This window comes from Ictalurus punctatus, chromosome 26 (assembly GCF_001660625.3).
Source record: "Ictalurus punctatus breed USDA103 chromosome 26, Coco_2.0, whole genome shotgun sequence".
In the NCBI taxonomy this organism is placed as follows: domain Eukaryota; kingdom Metazoa; phylum Chordata; class Actinopteri; order Siluriformes; family Ictaluridae; genus Ictalurus; species Ictalurus punctatus.
The window spans coordinates 8,288,553-8,310,101 of NC_030441.2; the positions used below are offsets into that span (position 1 = coordinate 8,288,553).

Genomic DNA, 21,549 nt, shown 5'->3' on the forward strand with positions numbered 1-21,549 from the left:
GTTGTGTTCTCTCTTATTGATTGTACTGTTGCATTGCCATACCATTAATGTCCCCTAGATGGCACTGTGGTATATACATGTTAAATTGAGTCTGAGAACTGTTACGGAAGAAAAAAAAAAAAGAAGTTGATTAAAGTAATGGAGGTTAAAGATCGCATCGCATCGTTTTCGCTGTCTGTTCATTTAATTTTCTGTACTAAATAATACTACAAGGACAAAAAGGACAACTATGTAAGAATGCTGTTTATAGACATTAGTTCAGCATTCAACACATTCATCCCACATAAACTGATACCAAAGCTAAACCTTCTGGGTTTGAACACCTCCCTCTGCAACTGGTTCTGGACTTTTTTCACTGGGAGACCCCAGGCCGCCAAGATCGGCAACTCCACCTCCAGCACCACCACACTGAACACCGGCGCCCCCCCAAAGCTGTGTGCTCAGTCCACTTCTGTTTACTCACAACTGTGCTGCAAAGTCAGCTTACAGAGAGGAGGCGAACCAGCTTTTACAGACAATAATCTATCTCTTAATGTTAATAAGACTAAAGAGATGATTGCTGACTTCAAGAAGACCTGAGCAGACCACTCACCACTGCACATCAGTTGAACATCCAGTACTTCTGGTATTTTGTGATTTTGCGATATTAGAAAATAAAGTCAAATCAAGCAAACTCTGCAATATCAGAATCAGAATCAATATTCAATCTTCAGAATCAATATTCAGAGGAGCTAGCAATTTTTCAAAATTACCATAGATTTTTCGTAAATTTGGGCCAAGACGCATCATTTTACTTCATCACAATGCACATTCAGCCAAAGCCCTCTTCGATTCACGTGCGTCGAACATGAGTACAGTTAAAAAGTCTGATTTACCAACAAACATCACTGCGAAAGACAGTGCAAATAATTCCGTGCAATTGTGATTTCGCCAATTCAAAAACAACAAAAGCACAAAAATGTCCGTAAGTTGCATCACAAATTTTTAAAAAAGCCGCAACAAAATCAAGCATTTGTGGCCACAACAATCACAAAAAAAAAACCTCAGCGAAATCCTGTACAGACTGAATAACTGTGCAGAGAGTCAAAAGCTCTAAGTTTCTTGGTGTGCACATGACAGAGGACCTCTCCTGGACTCTCAACACTACCTGTCTAGCCAAGAAGGCCCAGCACTTCCTCCACTTCCTACAGAGGCTGAAGAAAGCCTCTCACCACCTTCTACTGAGGGATGACAGAGAGCGTCCTGACCTGCTGTTTCACTATGTGGTACGGAAACTGCACAGCCTCTGACCGCAATACCCTACAGTGAATTGTGACAACAGCTGAAAGATCATCCATTCAAGTCCCCACCATCGATACCTCATACAACAACTGCTGCATCTGCAAAGCCATCACTATTAAAGATGCCCCCATCACCCCTCTTATGGACTCTTCACCCTCCTGCCATCCATCATAAGGTACAGGTGCATCCATGCTACCACCGGCAGACACCACTGCCTCTTTCCTGAGGCAGTCAGATTACTCAACACGCTGCTGCCTCCCAACGCTCACCTGGGTTAGTCAAACACCCAACCCAGTATGACTCAAAAACATTGCACACCTGCACCTTACAAAGCTGCAATTGCTTTTATTATGGAACTCATTTTTGCTGCCAATATTGCTGCTACATTCCAAACCAGTTTTCAGTTTACAGCCCACGTTCTGTGTATTTATTGTCCCGTGTTTTAATTGCCCTGTGTATCTATTGTTCCGTTCTGTTTATTTATTGTCCTGCACTCATCTCACACTGTTGTGTAGTGCACTTTAAGCAGTCTTGCAGACTGTTCTGTTTTGCACCATGGTCCTGGAGAAATGACATTTTGTTCTGATGTATACTAGCTATATAGAGGAATGACCATAAAAACACTTGATTTGACTTAATAAGTATAAAAGGTCGGGAAGACGAAAATCAGTGTACATAAAGTGGGACAAAGAAAGTAATACCAAAAGAAAACAGAAGCACCTAATTGCCCTCAGATTTTGCTTGCTGGTAGAGGGTGAGGGTGACTTAACCTGGCCACAAAGTAAACATGAAAAGACATATTGTTGCACATTAGCATGCAGGGTCACCAATATTTTTGATTTAGCAACTGCTAAGGGTGTCCCATGGCCAATGTGTTAGATCCTCTTGGTGAGTCTGTCCCAGAGGAATGGATTAAACAAGCAATTTGGTGTTATATTATGTTATGAGTGAGAATTCACCCTGTGTTTCATTCCAACTGAACTGAAATATAAGCAACCAAGTTGAATTGGTGGAAGAAAAAAGAACAGCACGGTGGAAAAACTCATCACTCACTATAGTGAATCAAACTGCCTCCAGAAGCGACATCAGCAAATAACTGTACGTGGGGAGCTTCATTGGGTTTCCATGGCTGAGCAGCCTTGACCACAAGCCTAAGATCACAGTGTGCAATGCCAAGTTTTGGCTGGTGTGATATAAAACATGCTGTCACTGGACCCTTTAGTAGTGGAATTGTGTTCTCTGGAGTGATGAATCACATTTCACTATCTGGTAGTCTGATTGACGAATCTGGGTTTGGCAGATGCCAGGAGAGCGCTACCTACTGGAATGCATGGGGCCAACAGTAATGTTTAGTGGAGGATGGATAATGGCCTGGGGCTGTTTTCAGAGTTTGGTTCCCTTAGTTCCAGTGAAGGGTAATGTTAATCCTACCAGATACAAAGACATTTTATGCTTCAAACTTTGTTTTAGCAGATTGGAGAAGGCACTTACCACTTCCAGCATTACTATGCCCCTGTGCACAAATCAAGGCCCATAAATACAATGTTTGATGAGTTTGGTGTTAAGGAACTCCAGTGTCCTGTACAGAGCCCTTCATCCAGGAAGTCACAAAAGAGCCAAGGACAACATCAAAGGACCTGCATTCCTCTCTTGCATCAATAAAGGTCACTGTTCATGACTCCACTATCAGAAAGACACTGGGGACAAATGGCATCCATGGAAGAGTGGTGAGGTGAAAACCACTGCTAACCCTGAAGAACATTAAGACTCACCTGAATTTTGCCAAAATGCATCTTGATGATGCTCAAACCTTTTGGGAGAATGTCCTGTGGACTGATGAGTCGAAAATGGAACTGTTTGGAAGACAGGGGTCCTGTTATAGCTGGTGTAAACCAAACAGGTCCTAGTCCTAGAAGTAAGTGTAAGACTGACCTCCAGTTATCAGAAGAGTTTGGTTGCAGTTATTGCTGCTAAAGGTGGCACAACCAGATTTTAAGTTTAAGGGGTTAATTAGTTTTTCACATGGGTGATAGGTGCTGGATAACTTTTTTTTTTTTTTTTTGCTTCAGATAAATAAGTAAAAAAACAGTATTATGTGTTTACTCAGCTTGCATTTGTTTTATGTTGTATTTTGTTTGAAAATCAAACTATTTAGTATAAGATGTACACAAAAACAGAAGAAATCAGGATGGGGCAAATACTTTTTCACAGCAATGTCTTACCTGTAATTAAAAATCAGCAATGAGAATCAGATTGATGCAACATGTGGTCACTTTGCTCTCTGCACACATATATTCAGTCCAGCTTAATTTTACCTGAGAGCAATCATAATCAATGACTTCTAAAGGCTTAGAAGTCTCTGAACAGCTTCTTGCAAGATCAAAGTAATAACCAATACAAGACAATAAAATGTCCAATAAAATCTCATTTATTTAATTACGGACAAATAGAAAAATACCATTTAACTACTAAAAATAAATTCTAATTCGAGGGACAGACAAAAGGGAAATGAGTTCCATGTAAACGAGAGAGACAGAGAGAGAGAGAGAGAGCGAGCGAGAGAGAGAGAGAGAGAGAGAGAGAGAGAGAGAGAGAGAGAGAGAGAGATATTGTATTTGTGTGTGTGTGTTCATGCTGAGCTTTTGAAATTTAATTACCACATTACACACATGGCCACCCCTCCTGGTATGTGGAACAGGAGAACAGTAGAAAAAAGGGATGTGAAAGAATCCACACCCACCGGAATTGCAACAATATGAACCAATGTTCTTGTAACAAATTAAATACCATATGGAATAATGTTACGTATGTAATTTGGAGCTTACAGTATACTCCCTCTGTAAAACATTGATCACTGACTGAGCAACCATGTCAGTAAGCAGAATGAGATCATATACAGAGATAAGAGAGAAATAAGAGAGAGATGAAAGAATGAAACTGTTGAACAGAATGCTGATTTCTACAATTTGCAGCTTCAAATGACTCAACATGGTACAGTTTTGAAGAAACAGTACTAAGCACTATCTTTTCCTTCCCAGATGTACAGTTTTACTTGAGAACTATTAGTTTGTCATCAACGCAAGAGAAATGTGGCTCGAGCCTCTGAAGCATGTTTGTACACTCTGAATGAACACAGATGCAGCTTTGTTCTCACACAGTTTGCAGATTGCTTGTCTTTGACCCATCCTGGATGTACTCCTGGTCAAGTTAACGTGTTTCTATAACTCCTGGAAATCCGACCATCCAACAACGTTGAAAACCACCTAACTGAGGATGCATGGTACATACACACTGCAAGGGCTCAGTAACACAAGTTTTGATTTTCATTCATCAAGCCAGAAGCTTGATAAGTGAAATGGTGCTTTAAAGCAGCTCCATTACAAAGGTACACTAGAATTGGCAAATGTTTGTGGACAGTTGACCATAACACCCATATGTGAGTCTTCCCCAAACTGTTGCCACAAGGTTGGAAGCAGACAATTGTATAGGATGTCTTTATATTCTGTAACATCAAGATTTCTCTTCAGTGGAACTAAGGGGTTAGAACCCGTTCTAGCGTGACAATGCCCCTGTGCACAAAGCGAGCTCCATGAAGACATGGTTTGTCAGGGTTGGATTGGAAGAACTCGAGTGGCCTGCACAGAGCCCTGACCTCAACCCCACTGAACATCTTTGGGATGAATTGGAAAGTCAACTTTTCACCAGGCATCCTCATCCAAGCTCTTGTGGTTGAATCGGGCTGTCCTCCCAGTCGTGGTCCAAAATCAAGGGGAAAGTCTTCTCAAAAGAGTGGAGGCTGTTATAGCAGAAAAGTGGGGAACAATCCAATATTAGTACCTGGACTTGGAATGGGATTTTCATTTCTTAGATGTAATTTAGAGGCATTTTAATGTTATAACATGTTTATTTAACTTATTTATTTCATTGATTTAGTGAGAGGCTCAGACTGGCCTAAGAACAAATAGGATGGCCAGTGGGGCAGCATCACTACAAACTAATGTGTCCTCACTGAGTGCTGATGAATACAGGTGAGTGTCTAGATGTGCTGTAACCTTTTAATGACGCCACATTGGAACATTCTGAAGAAAAAAAGGGCTTTAAAGTTATCCCACACCTTAAAATGGCTGAGCACGCTATACAACAGTGAGTAAAAGCACAATAACTGCTTGCCAGCTGGGACAAAATACGACCAGAATGCTCAGATAAAAGCTATTCCACAGAAGTAGAAGGGTATCGTGGGGATAATGATGATAAAAAGCATCTCAGCGACCCTTTTACTGCCCATTTATAGAAACATTATCACTGTCCATGTGACGCACACCATTCTTCAATGCATTTCATCTTACTGACATGATTACAATTATTATCTATAAAAGCAGCACAATGTATGTGCAACTAATAGCATTAAAATTAGAACCGGAGTGGACATATATCACCAGCTTGGGCACATGGGACAAGCAGATTATTTTATTTAATTTCTTATGCTGATTAATTATCAACATATCATTTTTTTCATTCACAGTTATCTGGCAGACAAGCAGCTCTCTTGATATAACCATCACTAGCCTTTTTAAAATTCATTTTCCAACAACCAAAGAAAACAATTTCTACTCTGTTTTCACTTTTGCAACGGAAACCAATTTCGCTGGAAATGTTTGTTCAAAATAAGGTGTGATACCATGCTAGGTGTGAGGGAATGGAAGAAAGCATGGGAAACAGCAGTGGGGTGTTTATTAAAATTTTTCTCCATATGCATTTTGCCACGACACTCTCATCAAAAAATAAAAACAAAAAAAGTGGTTAAACTAAATAGCATGCACAAGGGCTTGACACGGTGCCTTCAGGGAAACTCTCAGTAGCTCAGCTCCAAATTGGCTCTCTTTTTTCAACTTTTCAGCAGCTCACTGAAAAACAAAGTGTAAATAGATCATCATTTCCCACACATCTCAACACGATCTGGCTGCCACACAGAGCTGGTGTATTGCGTCATATTTTCTCATCTTGATACTGTAGCAAATGCCACTCTTTTTTTTTTGCCACCTGCTGCACTACACATGCACCAAAGACATGGTCTTGCTGTTGGTAGGAACTATTTTTACTAGCCATTTTTCATAGCTTGAACAGATGCCAGACAATCTTTCTAGAATCAAGAATATGAAGGGATGTGAAAAAAGGAAGCAGTGACAATACTCAGCAAAATACAGAACAACATAGCACAAAACCTGTCATATACTGTAACACTAATGCTACCAATTGGGGAGTCTGTCAATAAAGCAAAAAAGGGACATCCCAAATACTAAGAACTTCTGAAATTCATGTCAATATTTTTTTAAGATTCTACTTTTGACTCTAGTTGTTGCTGATAATATCATTTTCTAAAGAAAACCTTTGTGTTAAATTGAAAACGAACGCCAAACAGAAACATTTTCACTAGTTCTCTCAGACGTTCTCAGACCCCTTGCTTACTTTGAGTTCGTATTGGTCTGCAGGAGTCGGTGATTCATTTGAAATTAACTTATTCTGGAAAGTCCCTGTACTGCTTCTATTGTGCTATCCATGGAGAAGGAAATGTACAATAAAGAAACTGTACAGTCTAAAATGTATGTTCACTTATGCGAGGTATATTTATGTTTCTTTTTTTAACAAACAAGCACTAAAATAATTTTAAATAAAATAAGGCAGGAATTATTTATGGAATATGGTGAAAAGCAATAATTATCCCCCAGTACAAAATGAGGATTCAAGTTACAGTTACAGTCAGTTACATGTTGATACATGCTCGAGCTTAGTTTGCTATCAGAAGTATTTTACATTTTCTCCCCATGCTCTCTGAACACATGCTCAGTGACGCAATGGCCTAGGTCTTCCTTAAGTATTAAAAAGACCTATCTAGGTCTTCGTGTAAACTCTGTGTTACAAAAATTGTATCTACGTAATGGCTATTTAAATGGACCTATTATTCCATTGAGTGGTTAGGAGGCCTTTACAAAAATAGCCCAGTGTTTCCCTCTGTTCCAGTTCAGTCTTGTCCAGGTAAATGGCCCAAATAACCATGTTTTGGTGTGCTTATAGGGATAGAAATATTTAACTCCAGCATTGCATAGTTCAAAGGAAATCACCTTTAAAAACACACACACACACACACACACACACACACAGAGAGAGAGAGAGAGAGAGAGAGAGAGAGAGAGAGAGAGAGAGAGAAAACTCTGTGTGTGTGTGTCTGTCCTCCCTCAGTGTCTAACTCTCACCAAACCGGTTTTTCTCATCTCCGCATGTTTGTGAACATGAAAATACACTTCCTGTTTCTGCCTCATTTTCAGTGTTCACATTCAAAAACTACCTGTATGTAAATTATAATGTTGAGGATACACATAGAAAAAGAGCAAACATAATGTTGTATATCAAAATTTTTGAACCTGTTAAAAAGGAAGAGTATATATACATATTTTCCCCTTGTGGAAACCTTAGCTCAGGTGCTAACCTCTCCACACCTGACGACATGAACAAGATGAGACTGGATTAGTGGGCGGGGCTTCGGCGGCTCTTATTCTAGCCACTAAACAGAAGCGCGCTCACTTGAGGCAGTTTCTACTGTATGAGCTTTTCTTTTCTCCCCAAAGAAAGGGTTTATTTCATTTTAATGCAGACATGATTCTAACTATTTATTCGCTTATTGCGGGTAAGTAAAATTTCTAGAATTTTATGATCTTGTTATTAACATCCCAGGCCAGAAACATGAGCTGTAGATTAATTAGTCTTCTAAGTGAGGTGTTGTCACTCAGGATCTGTCTGAACAGCAGTTTGTAATTCCAGAATACCTGTAATCCCATGTTTATTTCTTTCTGTGAACTGTGTTAGTTTAGAGATAAACTGTAGATTAAACGATTCCCTCACCCTTAAAGCACATAACACATGTAACATCATATGAATATATTTCACGTCCTTGTTCCCCCCCCCCGAAATATTTCGTGTATAATAATAATCACGTTCATTAAAAAAAAAATTGAAAACCATTATAGAGAATAATCTAATTGTTTTTTTTTCTTTTGTTTGAAGAAATGTTTTCCCAGGTTAATTGCATGCAGGTGATTTTTTAAAGCATGTCCTCCGTTATAAAATTGTGAATATTGATTTAATTTCCGAGAGTGGAAAACAAGTTTAGTTAAAGTCATAAATAAATCTAGGATACTTTGCCATTAGATAATACAAGTGGTCTCGTGAAAGAATTCTAGCTGAATGGCGGAAGTCACGAGCCAACGCCTTGTGTTCACGAGCTTCATTTGTTTATGGCGGTTTCCTTTTGTTTTGCTATACTTGTCCATTTAATTCTCCGTAAGGAATGAGAGATAGTCCTTTCGAGTTTTGTGGAAAAGCTGATTAGGTTTAATCTTGACTAAGTGGTGGAGTTTGGTTAATGCTTAATTATCTTTAACTAGAAAAAGGCCAAACATACCACCCAATTATACTAAACTGTGGGCAAACAACGCCACCAATGGTCAAGTTTTAACATCTGGTAGTATGCAGGGGTTCCCAAATTCTTCTTTTTTTAATGAAACAAATTATAACAAATATCACTATAAAAATTAAATTTGTGTGCTGCTTCTTGTGAAATCTTACTTGGAGTCGTATTCAATTTTAGTCCTCTTTTTTTTTAACACTGACTCACTGTACAGTTGTTGGAGTTCAGCAATAAAGAAATAAACATTCCCCCCCATTGATCTACTGTACCTCTGCTCGATGTTTAACAGCATCGAGTGTCTCCGACTCGGTGGAACAACAGAAAATAAACCCCAAAGTATGGAGAAACGTTTATTGAATGTGTCTTTACCAACATACGTCAATAAGGAGGAAAAGCAGAAAATACTGTAAAAACAAAGTACCCCGATGTCTCTACGTGCACTGAAAAGATACTGCCATTATGTTTGCTATATGAACAAATGTTCCAGTAATCCCTCGGTGATTCAGTGGTGCTTGAAAGTTTGTGAACCCTTTAGAATGTTCTAAATTTTTGCATAAATATGACCTAAAACCCAGTTAAACAAATGAGACCAAAAATATTATACTTGGTCATTTATTTATTGTGAAAAATGATCCAATATTAAGTCCCACCGGGGCGATGTGTGTGCGGAGTTTGCATGTTCTCCCTGTGTTGCGGGGGTTTCCTCCGGGTACTCCAGTTTCCTCCCCCAGTCCAAAGACATGCATGGTAGGCTGATTGGCGTGTCCAAGTGTCCGTAGTGTATGAATGGGTGTGTGAGTGTGTATGTGAGTGTGCCCTGCGATGGACTGGCACCCTGTCCAGGGTGTACCCCGCCTTGTGCCCCATGTTTCCTGGGATAGGCTCCAGGTTTCCCTGTGACCCTGAAAATTTATAAGCGGTATAGAAAATGGATGGATGGATCCAATATTTCTTATCTGTGAGTGGCAAAAGTATGTGAATCTTTGCTTTCAGTATCTGGTTTGACCCCCTATGCAGCAATAACTGCAACTTAATGTTTCTGGTAACTGTTGATCAGTTCTGCACATCGGCTTGGAGGAATTTTAGCCCGTTCCTCAGTACAGAACAGCTGCAACTCAGGGATGTTGGTGGGTTTCCTCATATGAACTGCTTGCTTCAGGTCGTTCCATAACATTTCTATTGGATTAAGGTCAGGACTTTGACTTGGCCATTCCAAAGCATTATTCTTCTTTGAGCGTTCTTTGGAAGAACGAATTGTGTGATTAGGGCCATTGTCTTGCTGCATGACCCTATTTCTCTTCAGTTCACAGTTCCGATACTATCAGAGATTCAGTTCACTGAGAGAAGTCCTGACATTTTCCTTTTAGAATTCGCTGATATAATTCAGAATTCATTGTTCCATCACTGATGGAAAGTCGTCCTGCTCCAGATGCAGCGAAACAGGCCCAAACCATGATACTAACACCACCATGTTTCCCAGATGGGATAAGATTCATATGCTGGGAGACAATGTTTTCCTTTCTCCAAACATAATGCTTCTCATTTAAACCAAAAAATTCACTTTTCATCTCATCTATCCACAGAACATTTCCAATAGCCTTCTGGCTTGTCTACATGATTGGTGCTGTCTGCAGATTGCTAACAGTGTTTTGTGAGCAGTGGTTTCCTCCTTGCAACCCCGTCATGCACACCATTGTTGTTCAGTGTTCTGCTGATGGTGGACTCATAAACATTAATATCGGCTAATGTGAGATGCCTTTAGTTGCTTAGAAGTTAATCTGGATTCCTTTGTGACCTCACAGACTATTACGTCTTGCCCTTGGAGTGATTTTTTGATGGTCCTCACTCCTGGGGAGGGTAACAGTGGTCTTGAATTTCCTCCATTTGTTCATGATCTGCCTCACTGTGGATTGGTGGAGTCCAAACTCTTTAGAGATGGTTTTGTAACTTTTTCCAGCCTGATGAGCTTCAGCGGGTCTTTTTCTGAGGTCCTCAGAAATCGTCTTTGTTCATGCCATGATGCACTTGTGTGCATCAAATGTGTGTTGTGAAATCAGATTTAGATAGATCCCTGTTCTTTAAATAAAACACAGCGCTCACTTACACCTGATTGCCATACCATTGATGGAAATCACCTGACTCTAATTTGAAGGTGAAATTAAGTGCTAATCCTAGATGTTCACATACTTTTGCCACTCACAGATATGTAATGTTGGAGTCATTTGCTTAATAAATAAATGACAAAGTATAATATTTTCACCTCATTTAACTGGGTTCTCTTTATTTACTTTTAGGACTTTTTAGGCTGTTTTAGGTCATTTATTTATATATATATATATATTTCTGCTTTCAATAATACTAACTTTCAAGCACCACTGTACATCTGGATTAAAATTTTGTGGGCTCAAACAAAGTCTTGTCAAACCCCCGAAAAATTACTATCTGCACTTCATGCTTTTGACTACCAGATGTCACTAATGTGCGCTGTGTTTTAAAAGCGTTGTGTAATGAACTCTTTCGAAACATTTGGGAGGGAAAGCATTGTTGCTTCAGCAAACTTTATTTTGCCATCACTCAAATACATAGTTTAATCCAAGTTTTTCCACAGTACTACCAATTTATTATAATAAGCATACTTTTGACAATTTCACATGGGCTACTATTAAATATGGCAATATGTGGGTCTGTAGCTTCCGTCACTTGCTCATGTGTAGCACATAAGAAACGGGTAGACATATGTACATGTAATATGTAGATAGATGGGTTCTGATATGTGCTGCAATACGTCTGCGTGTCCGCCTTCTTGCAAAGGGAAGGTAGGAAGCAGTGCCAGTATGGGTTCATGGAGGAACGATCTGACCTGATAACATCTGCTGTAACAATTTATGGTTGTTACAAATGACATAAATTTGTACATGGCTGTAGGAATCCATAGTGTCGATATAAGTCTCCTAGTTGCTGGAGACTTTTCAGACAGAAATGAGTATGAATCGCAAAGACAGTTTTTCAGTCTACTAGTTATAATTTTTTATTGACTAATAATTAATCAAATTAAATATGAAGGTATTGTCATTCACAAAGACTCTCTGCAATATATATATATATATATATATATATATATATATATATATATATATATATATATATATATATATATATATATATATATATATATATATATTTTTTTTTCAAAGTGTAGGTTTCAAGCATAATTGTACAATTTCTCATGTAACTTCTCAGGTAAACATGACAGACATTCGCAAATAAATGTCTGTCTAATCCTGCCAACTAAGTACTGTCAAACATTACGAGTAGCTAAGAATTTGCACAAAACCAGTAAATTTCAGTTATAGCTTGACCAACCCTCTATCTTTACTACTACAGTGCATCCGGAAAGTATTCACAGCACTTCACTTTTTCCGCATTTTTTTTATGTTACAGCCTTATTCCAAAATGGATTAAATTAATTATTTTACTCAAAATTCTACAAACAATACCAATAATGACAACGTGAAAGAAGTTTGTTTGAATTCTTTGCAAATGTATTAAAAATAAAAAACAAACAAAAAAGCACATTTACATAAGTGTTTACAGCCTTTGCCATAACACTCAAGAAACTCGAGAAAGGTTAAGGTTTTTTCTTCTTATTATTTTGATGCGTCTGAGATCATGGTCTCTAAATACTGCAATTTGCTTAAAGTTTTGGACAAAATCATAGTTGAGGAACTCTGAAAGGTTGATCTTTTTTGTTCCACCAGTCACATTTCTGTCTTAGCCAGTGCTTTATTACTTTGAATCATGCTGTTTACCTTGAGGTTTGGTTAACAGTTACCATCCAGTGTTGCACCAAAAATGATTCAGTTAAGCGCTTTGACAAATTCAAACACACCAAAAAGAAACCTTTAAGTGTTTTTTTTTTTTTCTTCCAGGTTGGAGGTGGCTGCCTGCAAGAAAAAAAAACTAGAAAGTATTAGCTATGTTGTTCACACTGCTATGCTTAAGATAATAATGGAAATTTATTTTTTCCCTCTGCAGTGATTCACCTGACCTCATCTTTAACTGTTGACATCCCACTCCAATCTTATGAATTTGCCCGTGGGGGCAACGGCACTATACCATGCAACTTCAAACCTCAGAAAGCAGACAACCCATCAATCATCATCTCATGGACTGCACAACCAGATAATTCTGCAGATTCTGAAGTAATGAACTCACTTCAGCAAATTTGCTTCTTGTGCTGCTTCAGCACCTTCCTTTTCACCTTCCTTGTATTTCTTCTGAATTGTTTTAATGATTGTAAGCGAGGTATGAAATGGCCTGCTGGAACTCCTGGTGTGTGTATTGCTAAGAGAAGCTGTAATTCCAGCACTTGATTCAAACTACATTTATAGATATAACATACAGTTTACATATCACTAAATCTATTTTTAAGTCCAGCAAACTATAACCCTCCTGAACATGCCTTAAATAATATAAAAACCTAAAGATGTGTAATGTTTGCATGGTATAAACACATGCTCTGCTATAAACTATTATCATGAAATGGTTTATGATTTTGTTTGTGCTAAATTCTTTGTCTTATAGATTAGCATCCTCACATATTACCACTTCTCAAGTACACCGGATAATGTGGACATCAGTGATGAATATACTAACCGAGCTTCACTTCAGGTAGACATTGTTAAAGGATGGGCGAACTTGATGCTCAGTTCTCTAACATCGAAGGACAGTAGAGTGTATCAGTGCGATGTTAAAATTCCTAAGGACACCCAAGGAAAACAATCAGATATCACTACTGTTGTGGTTTTGGGTAAGTACAGGAGCTGGTAATATCTAGTGCTAACAGTTAATAGTATGCAAGCTAATGATGATAATTCAAAATCCTTAATTTTCCCCACTTCATTGAAGAAATATTCAGATGTTAATGTTTTACTTGATGGTGCCGGGACTCTTCAGAACCTGTTGGAGCAGCTTAGATGCAAACAAACATTTCAGCTTGTTGGATGATTTGAAGTTGGAGTCATTTTGTAGTCAAAATTCTTGTGTGTAAACTTTTCATAAAAGATCAAATTCACAGACAGCTGAGGGAATGAAATGAGTGATGAGAATAAAGGCTGAAAGGTAGAAGTTATTTTTACTCACTTATGTCAAAAATATTTAATAATGCATATAATGGTAACAGAAATAAGGAAGCACTAATCTTTCATCAGCTGATGCATTTATTTACAGCTATATGCAGACAGATTGGCCAGTCCTCCTTTATGTGGTGGCATTTCTTAAAGAATTGAATGATTTTCATTTAGTCTTGGCTTGCTTTCATTATTTTTCATATTCTTTAGTTAATGCCAGAAATATAAAATGTCTGGTTTTCACAAAATGTTCTTGAACTTGGAATTCTTAGTCCCTGACCTAGCGAAGTAAGTCGCTCTGGATAAAGGTGTCTGCTAAATGCTTAAAATGCAGTAAATATGAGCAATTTAAACTCAACAGAATATGCCTTATCTTTTCTCCACTGACTCCATCCTCCCTGACTGCTGAAGACTGCAACGTTTTATGATGGGAAGATTGAAAAAAAAATCTGCCAGCCCTTCACTCCTACCCCAACTCTTACAATACCCACTCAGGATTCCCCTTCTCCTTTACCGGCACAATTTTCTAATCAGCAACTACTGACCAGTATCGCTTCTTTTTTTTCTAAAATTCTTGAATGCACTGCCTACAAACAACTGTGAGTCTCTCATTGAACGACCTCCAAGATCCTAACCAGTCTGGCTTCAAAGCGGCACATTCCACAGAGATTGCTCTTTTGGCTTTCACTTAGAAGCTACATGCTGATGACCAACCAAACTGTCATCAATCCTCATCCTCCTCGACCTTTCAGCAGCGTTTGACACGGTCAACCACAAGACTCTCTTGTCAATACTCAGGAGTCTTGGAATTCGTGGTGCAGCATGGCAGTGGTTTGCTACCTGAAAGGTCTCTCATACCAGCTGATGTGGAGGGTATCCATATCTGCTCCCCACAGAATCTCATCTGGTATCCCACAAGGCTCAGTACTTGTCCTCTTCTGTTCTCCCTCTATACCTGAGCGCTTGATGAGGTCATATCCTCACATAGATTCTTATACTACTGTTATGTGGATGACCCGCAACTCATCCTCTCCTCCCCTCCCTGAGACCCTCCTTGTTTCTGCTCAGATCTCAGCATGAATGGCAGCTCATCAGCTGAAATGAAATCCCAGCAAAATTGAACTGCTGTTCATCCCCATGTCAGGATCTTGTGATCTCCCTGGAAAACTCTCTGATCTCGCCTTCGGTTACTGAACACAGCCTTGGTGTAACCTTGGACAATCAACTGTCCTTTTCCTCTCGCATTGCTAATCTGCCACACTCATGTCGATTTCTCCTTTGTCCATTTCTATCTTTACAGGCCACTGAGGTGCTTATTCAGCCATTTTACCTCTGCGCCTGATCCAAAATGCAGCTGCACTACTGGATTTCCACAACACCCCATTGCTACGCTCCCTCCACTGGCTTCCTGTAGCTTCCTGGATCAGCTTTAAAACACCTGATGCTTGCCTAAAACGGACCTGCGCCCACCTACCTCAAATCACTGATCACACCCTGCACTGCACCACGTGCCCTCCAATCCTTGAGCCCTGCTTGACTGGTCTCACCATCTCTACAAGGAAGACATGCATAAAGATTCTTAGGTGGTGGAATGAACTTTCTCTAGATGTCCAAACAGCTGAGTCTTCAAACAACACCTAATAAAGACCTTCCTCTTCCTAAAGTACTTAAATTAGCATAATAACACTCTTTTTTTTTTTTTTTTTTTTTTTTTTTTTTTTTTTTTTTAATAATAATTTTTTTGGTGCTTTTCTTTTACTATATTACCCATTAGTTTTTAGACTGATAGTTTTAGTCTGTGATATAGTGAACCATTATCAGGATGTATTTATTGATAGACTTCAAACACTTAAGAGCATACAAAGGTTTATTCTAAATGTTTACACATGGGTTTTAATCATTTTAGTCATTTAGTTGATTGTATTTCTGAATATCAGAAATATTCAGATTCCTCAGAAATACACAGAATAATCTAAAATACTAGATGAATTTGACTATATTTAAGATATTTTCACTTGTTAACTTTTATAAATATTTTTTTACTGTGCAGGTAATCAGGAGACCAAGAAGGAGATATGGGTGGTTGCAGTTAATGTGTCCACTCTTAGAAAATTGGGTTTTTCAATGGTTCTTTAAAGATATGCTGGATAGTTAAGGGTGCTTGGCTTCCCAAAAAATAGTTTGGACCCCTTCTGATGGGAAACCACTTTGTAGGGTATCATAGTTATAGACTGCAGCAGGAGAGCTGTACAATCAGTGTGTTGGGTAAAAATCCCACATAACATTATTCAGTAACCTGTAGGTGTGCAACTAATTTGCAGTGCAGTAATTCTGACAGATCTTCTCCTGTTAAACAGTGGCTCCTTCCAAACCCATCTGCGCTGTTCAGGGAAAAGCAGAGTTTTACCAGAACATCAACATAACCTGTCGTTCAGCGGAGGGCATGCCAGTACCGGTGTACAAATGGCAAAGCTATGATGTCGGTAATAATCCCCGACAGAATCCACCCAAGGCCACTGATGGTACGTGTACTTGGTCTTCATCTTGTGTCTTTGCATGGGAATTATATTGAACTCCAGTTACAGTGGTGCTTGAAAGTTTGTGATATTCTACATAAACATTAAATTTGAACAAATCCTGAAAGTAGACAAAGAGAACACAATTAAACAAATGAGACAAAAATATAATACTCGGGTCACTTACTTATTGAGGAAAATGATCCAATATTACATCTGTGGGGGGGTGTATGTGAACCTTTTCTTTCAGTATGTGGTGTGACCTCCTTGTGCAGCAATAACTGTTGATCAGTCCTGCACATCGGCTTGGAGGAATTTTAGACCGTTCCTCAGTACAGAACGGCTTCAACTCTGGGATGTTGGTGGGTTTCCTCACATGAACTGCTTTCTTCAGGTCCTTCCTCAACATTTCTACTGGATTAAAGTCAGGACTTTGACTTGGCCATTGCAAATCATTAACTTTATTCTTCTTTAACCATTCTTTGGTAGAACGACTTTTGTGATTAGAGTCATTGTCTTGCTGCGTGGCCCACTTTCTCTTGAGATTCAGTTCATGGACAGATGTTCTGATATTTTTCTTTAGAATTCGCTGATATAATTCAGAATTCATTGTTCCATCAATGATTGCAAGCTGTCCTGGCCCAGATGCAGGAAAATGATACCATGATACTACCACCAGCAGGTTTTACAGATGGGATAAGGTTCTTATACTGGAATGCAGTGTTTTTTTCTCAAACATAACACTTCTCATTTAAACCAAAAATTATATTCTGTTCTCATCCATCCATAAAACTTTTTTCCCAGTAATCTTCGGGCTTGTCCACTGATCTTTTACCCAATGCAGACAGCACCAGTGTTTGAATTGGACAGCAGTGGTTTTCTCCTTGCAACCCTACCATGCACACCATTTGTTGGTGGACTGAACATTAACATTTGCCAATGTGAGAGAGGCCATCAGTTGCTTAGAAGTTACCCTGGGTTCTTTTGTGACCTCACAGACTATTACCCATCTTGCTCTTGGAGTGATCTTTGTTGGTAGATAACTCCTGGGGAGAATAATAATGGCCATAAATTTCCTCCATTTGTATGCAGTCTGTCTGACTATGCACTGGTGGACTCCAAACTCTTTAGAGATGGTTTTGTAAACTTTTCCAGCCTGATGAGCATCAACAACTCTCTTTCTGAGGTCCTCAGAAATCTCCTTTATTCATGTCATGATACACTTCCATGAACCTAATAAAACAGGGCACTCACACCTGATTGTCATCCCATTGATTGAAAACACCTGACTCTTATTTCACCTTAAATTTACTGCTAATCTTAGAGGATCACGTAATTTTGACACTCACAGATATGTAATATTGGATCATTTTCCTTAATAAATAAATGACAAAGTATAATATCTTTGTCTCATTTAATTGAGTTCTCTTTGCCTCCCTTTTAGGACTTGTGTAAAAATCTGATGTTTTAAGTCATTTTTATGCAGAAACGTAGACGTCACAGAATTTCAAGCACCACTGTATTTATTTGGAAACATTGCCTTCTGCTCTTTCCATTCTATTACCATAACTTTTTTTTGTATGTCTCTCTCTTTAGTGAATGGAGTTTTGTCACTTTACAATATTTCCGCGGACACCAGTGGTTTTTATATCTGCACGTCTACCAATAAAGTTGGCAGTGCATCCTGTAATCTGACTTTGGCCGTCATGCCATGCAAGTATTTATTTATTTTTTTTAAACTGTGCATCATGCTTCAATGTTAATCCTTTTTTTTTCTATCTCAGTTTTTGACGTCACTTTTTTTTTTTTTTTTTTTCTTTCTCCCTTCACTGTTTTGTGCTGTTCTCTCCCTCAGACTCCATGAACATTGGATCCACAGCAGGAATAATTGGAGGCTGTCTAGTTGGTCTCCTCCTCCTGATCGTGGTCATTGTCTGCTGCTGCCGCCGATGCCGGAAAAAGGACACGTCTGAGGAGTACGCCATGGGGTATGTTATTACATAATTGTTAAAACTGGTGTGTCAAGCAACGTAACACCTAAGCAAGAGCTGTTGTAATTGAGAATTACTATTGGGTAGATTTTTGGCTGTGAAAAAATGTTCAGCATCAATATGAATGTGGCTATAAAACATGTAGTCTTGGGTAATTTAAAAAAATCTTTTAATTCATCTGCTGCCTTTTTGTCTTGCTTTGACTGCTGGTGTAATGTACATTTTCTTTGTTGTGGTGATGGTCAAGATGCTCAGCAGACAAATTGCCCATGGGTGGGGAATAAACAATGCTCAATTTATTATCAACAGATCAGCAGAGGATGGCGAGTACACAGATAAAGAGCCAGAGGAACTTGAAGCGCGCCAAGACAAACGTCTCAAGAGCAAAGCTGACGGAAACGACGAACACGATGATCGCTATGATGACCGGCTAGACCGTGATGATCAGCGGCCACTTAACCGTCAATATGATGCTGATCGTTATGATGACCGTCGAAGTGACTACGACGACAGACGAAGTGACCGTTATGACGACGGACGAAGTGACCGTTATGACGACAGACGAAATGACCGCTATGATGACCGCCGAAATGACCGCTATGATGACGACCGCCGAAATGACCGCCGAAATGACTATGATGACAGACGAAGTGATCGATATGATGACCGCCGAGACCGTTATGGCCACCCTGATGACCGCAGTAGATCTCCAAATGTTCCTGCTAATAAGCCAACTAGAGGCTAAGTAGGCCTGCAAGATCTGTTTTTTAAATACATTTTTAAACTGAATTTATCTGAAATTGCCAAAAGGAGGTTATTTTTTTTATTTTTATTTTTGTTCGGAACATTGCTTGGCTAACTTTCAAACCTTTAATTGCATGATATTAAATGTTAAATGTTAAATATCTTATGAACTAGGTGTAATCTGTGGGCTTTTGGGTAGTGGTTAACTATTGTGGAATCTGTAAGGCAAAGTATTTTAATGTGGAAATGTTTGAAACCTGAAAGAAGTGTTCAATAAGTACACCTTCACAACGGCTTCCTGGACCACAGATGCTTTCCGACAAAAATCCCAGTCGTTATTCTATTCTGGACTTCTCTCTTCTAATAAATAGCAGAAAGGTTTTTCTCTCTTAGTAGTTTTATCAAATGTGGTGGTGGGTTTTTTAAAATTTTTATTTTATTTTATTTTTATAAATAAAGCTGTATACATTAGAACAGTGGTTCTCAAATTTTTCAGCATTGTGTAGGGTGCATCCCTTTTGTGGGCTCCCCTAGAGTTGTTGAATTTTTGCAATTTCACCCCCCCACCCCCCAAACGATAGGCTCTCTGTGTAAACTTTCTCAGCTCAGAGACTACATCCTCTATCTAAAAACCTATCCATTTAAAGTAGTCTTAGGCTTTATCAGCATGTGGTATGGTGTAATGTAATACACTCTCTAACTCTCTAGCATGTAATACACTCTCTAACAGTATATTACATGCAGTACATATCTCCTTGTGGCTCATGCCTGGTTTCCCACTGAAGCGAAGCAGTTTGAAGCAGGTTGAGCCTGCCCAGTACATGGATGGGAGACCTCCTGGGGAAAACTAAGGTTGCTGCTGGAAGTGGTATTAGTGAGGCCAAAAGGTGGAGCTCACCCTGTGGTCTGTGTGGGGCCTAATGCCCCAGTATAGTGACGGGGACACTATGTAATATAAAAACAGCACTGTCTTTCAGATGAGACGTTAAACCAAGGTCCTGACTCTGCACATTAAAAATGTGAAATCCAAGGACACTTATTGTAAAAGAGTAGGGGTATGTCCTGGCAAAATTCCCCCATTAGCCCTTCTAATATTCCCCATCTCTGAATTGGCTACATCACTCTCTCCTGTCCTCTAATAACTGGTGTATGGTGGGTGTTCTGTTGCACTATGGCTGCTGTTGCATCATCTAGAGGGATGCTACACACTAGTGGGGGTAGAGGAGAAGACACCGACCCCGGTGCTTATTATTATTATTATTATTATTAATTTAATAATTAATGTATTAATGTTCATGCTACAAGGTGGGGTGCAAGTCAAACTTCTTTATTAAATGATTCCTCACCAATCATAAGCAAGAGTAGCAACTGTTCAGTCTGTACACATACAGTACACTGCTGCTCTCCTTCACTCTCTTCACTAACTTTAATAGACAGCGCATTCACTTCATGTAATTTCACAGTTGCCCGACATCACCAGAAAAGTCAACTCCAATTTTCATGTTCTTATTTAACCCAGAGAGCTTACATTTAACTGTTTATGACTGACCTCCTGATTGAAGCATAAAGAAAAAAGGATTGGTATCTGGATCGGTTTCGGTCATAAAAATCCTGATCAGAGCCTCAGTAATGAACACCATTAAACTAAAGCGCTTTGCATCTGGTGGGTAAGTGAACTCACCCAATCACATCCTATATGAGATTATTCAGTAGTGATGTGAAGTTCGGATCATTTTACTGACTCAGATCTTTGAATCTCGTTCAGCAAAATGAACGAATCTTTTTTCGAGCCATGTTGTTCATTTCAGCAGAACATAATTAAAATGTTACATGTTAAATTCCCCAACACATCTAGTATTTAATAAACTATAGGCTGATGCAGCTGAGGCTGAATTATGAGAAACAGAAATGATTAATTGCTTAGCATTAGGCTTCAGGCTATGCAGTCTGTTAGTTCACCTCCCGATCCGGGTCGTTCTTTTTATCACGCCACGTTTATCACATCTGTTCCCTGGAAACACAAATGATTAGTTCGGGTTCGGAGTCGTTCGTTCATTCCATGACCTCCCCATAGGCTGAATGCAGTGGAGCGTGAAATTGATGCGTGAAATTCTGGAGGGACGTCGGACGGCGTGACGCGGTGACGTAATGACGCGGGCTGTTAATCTAATTATGTTCTATAACATGTAAAACGGGAACATGACAGGAGTATTCTAAAAGAGACTCGTGTAAACACCTTAATCACATTATTATCTTACTCAGAGTAAGGTCAATAATTACATTACTGCTGTCCGTGTAAACGTAGTCACTGAGACAGAGATAAATCGGAGAGCACGACTAAAGCTTTTTTTGACAGTAAAACACCGTATACAACTGCCACAATAAAATTATAACATTTAAACCAAAGATCGGACTTGTATAAAAGT

The 21,549-nt window shown here is 39.0% G+C and overlaps 1 protein-coding gene across 1 annotated transcript; it reads left to right on the plus strand.

Annotated features, from left to right (window-relative positions):
* The first annotated feature begins 7,818 nt into the window (after nt 1–7,818).
* LOC108258953 (cell surface A33 antigen) lies at nt 7,819–19,597 on the plus strand. The gene is made up of 7 exons (XM_017458020.3): nt 7,819–7,963; nt 12,779–12,945; nt 13,328–13,553; nt 16,230–16,394; nt 17,985–18,101; nt 18,244–18,376; nt 18,689–19,597. The coding sequence occupies exons 1-7, from the start codon at nt 7,933–7,935 to the stop codon at nt 19,122–19,124; spliced, it is 1,275 nt and encodes a 424-aa protein (XP_017313509.1). The 5' UTR covers nt 7,819–7,932; the 3' UTR covers nt 19,125–19,597.
* The last annotated feature ends 1,952 nt before the right edge of the window (nt 19,598–21,549 follow it).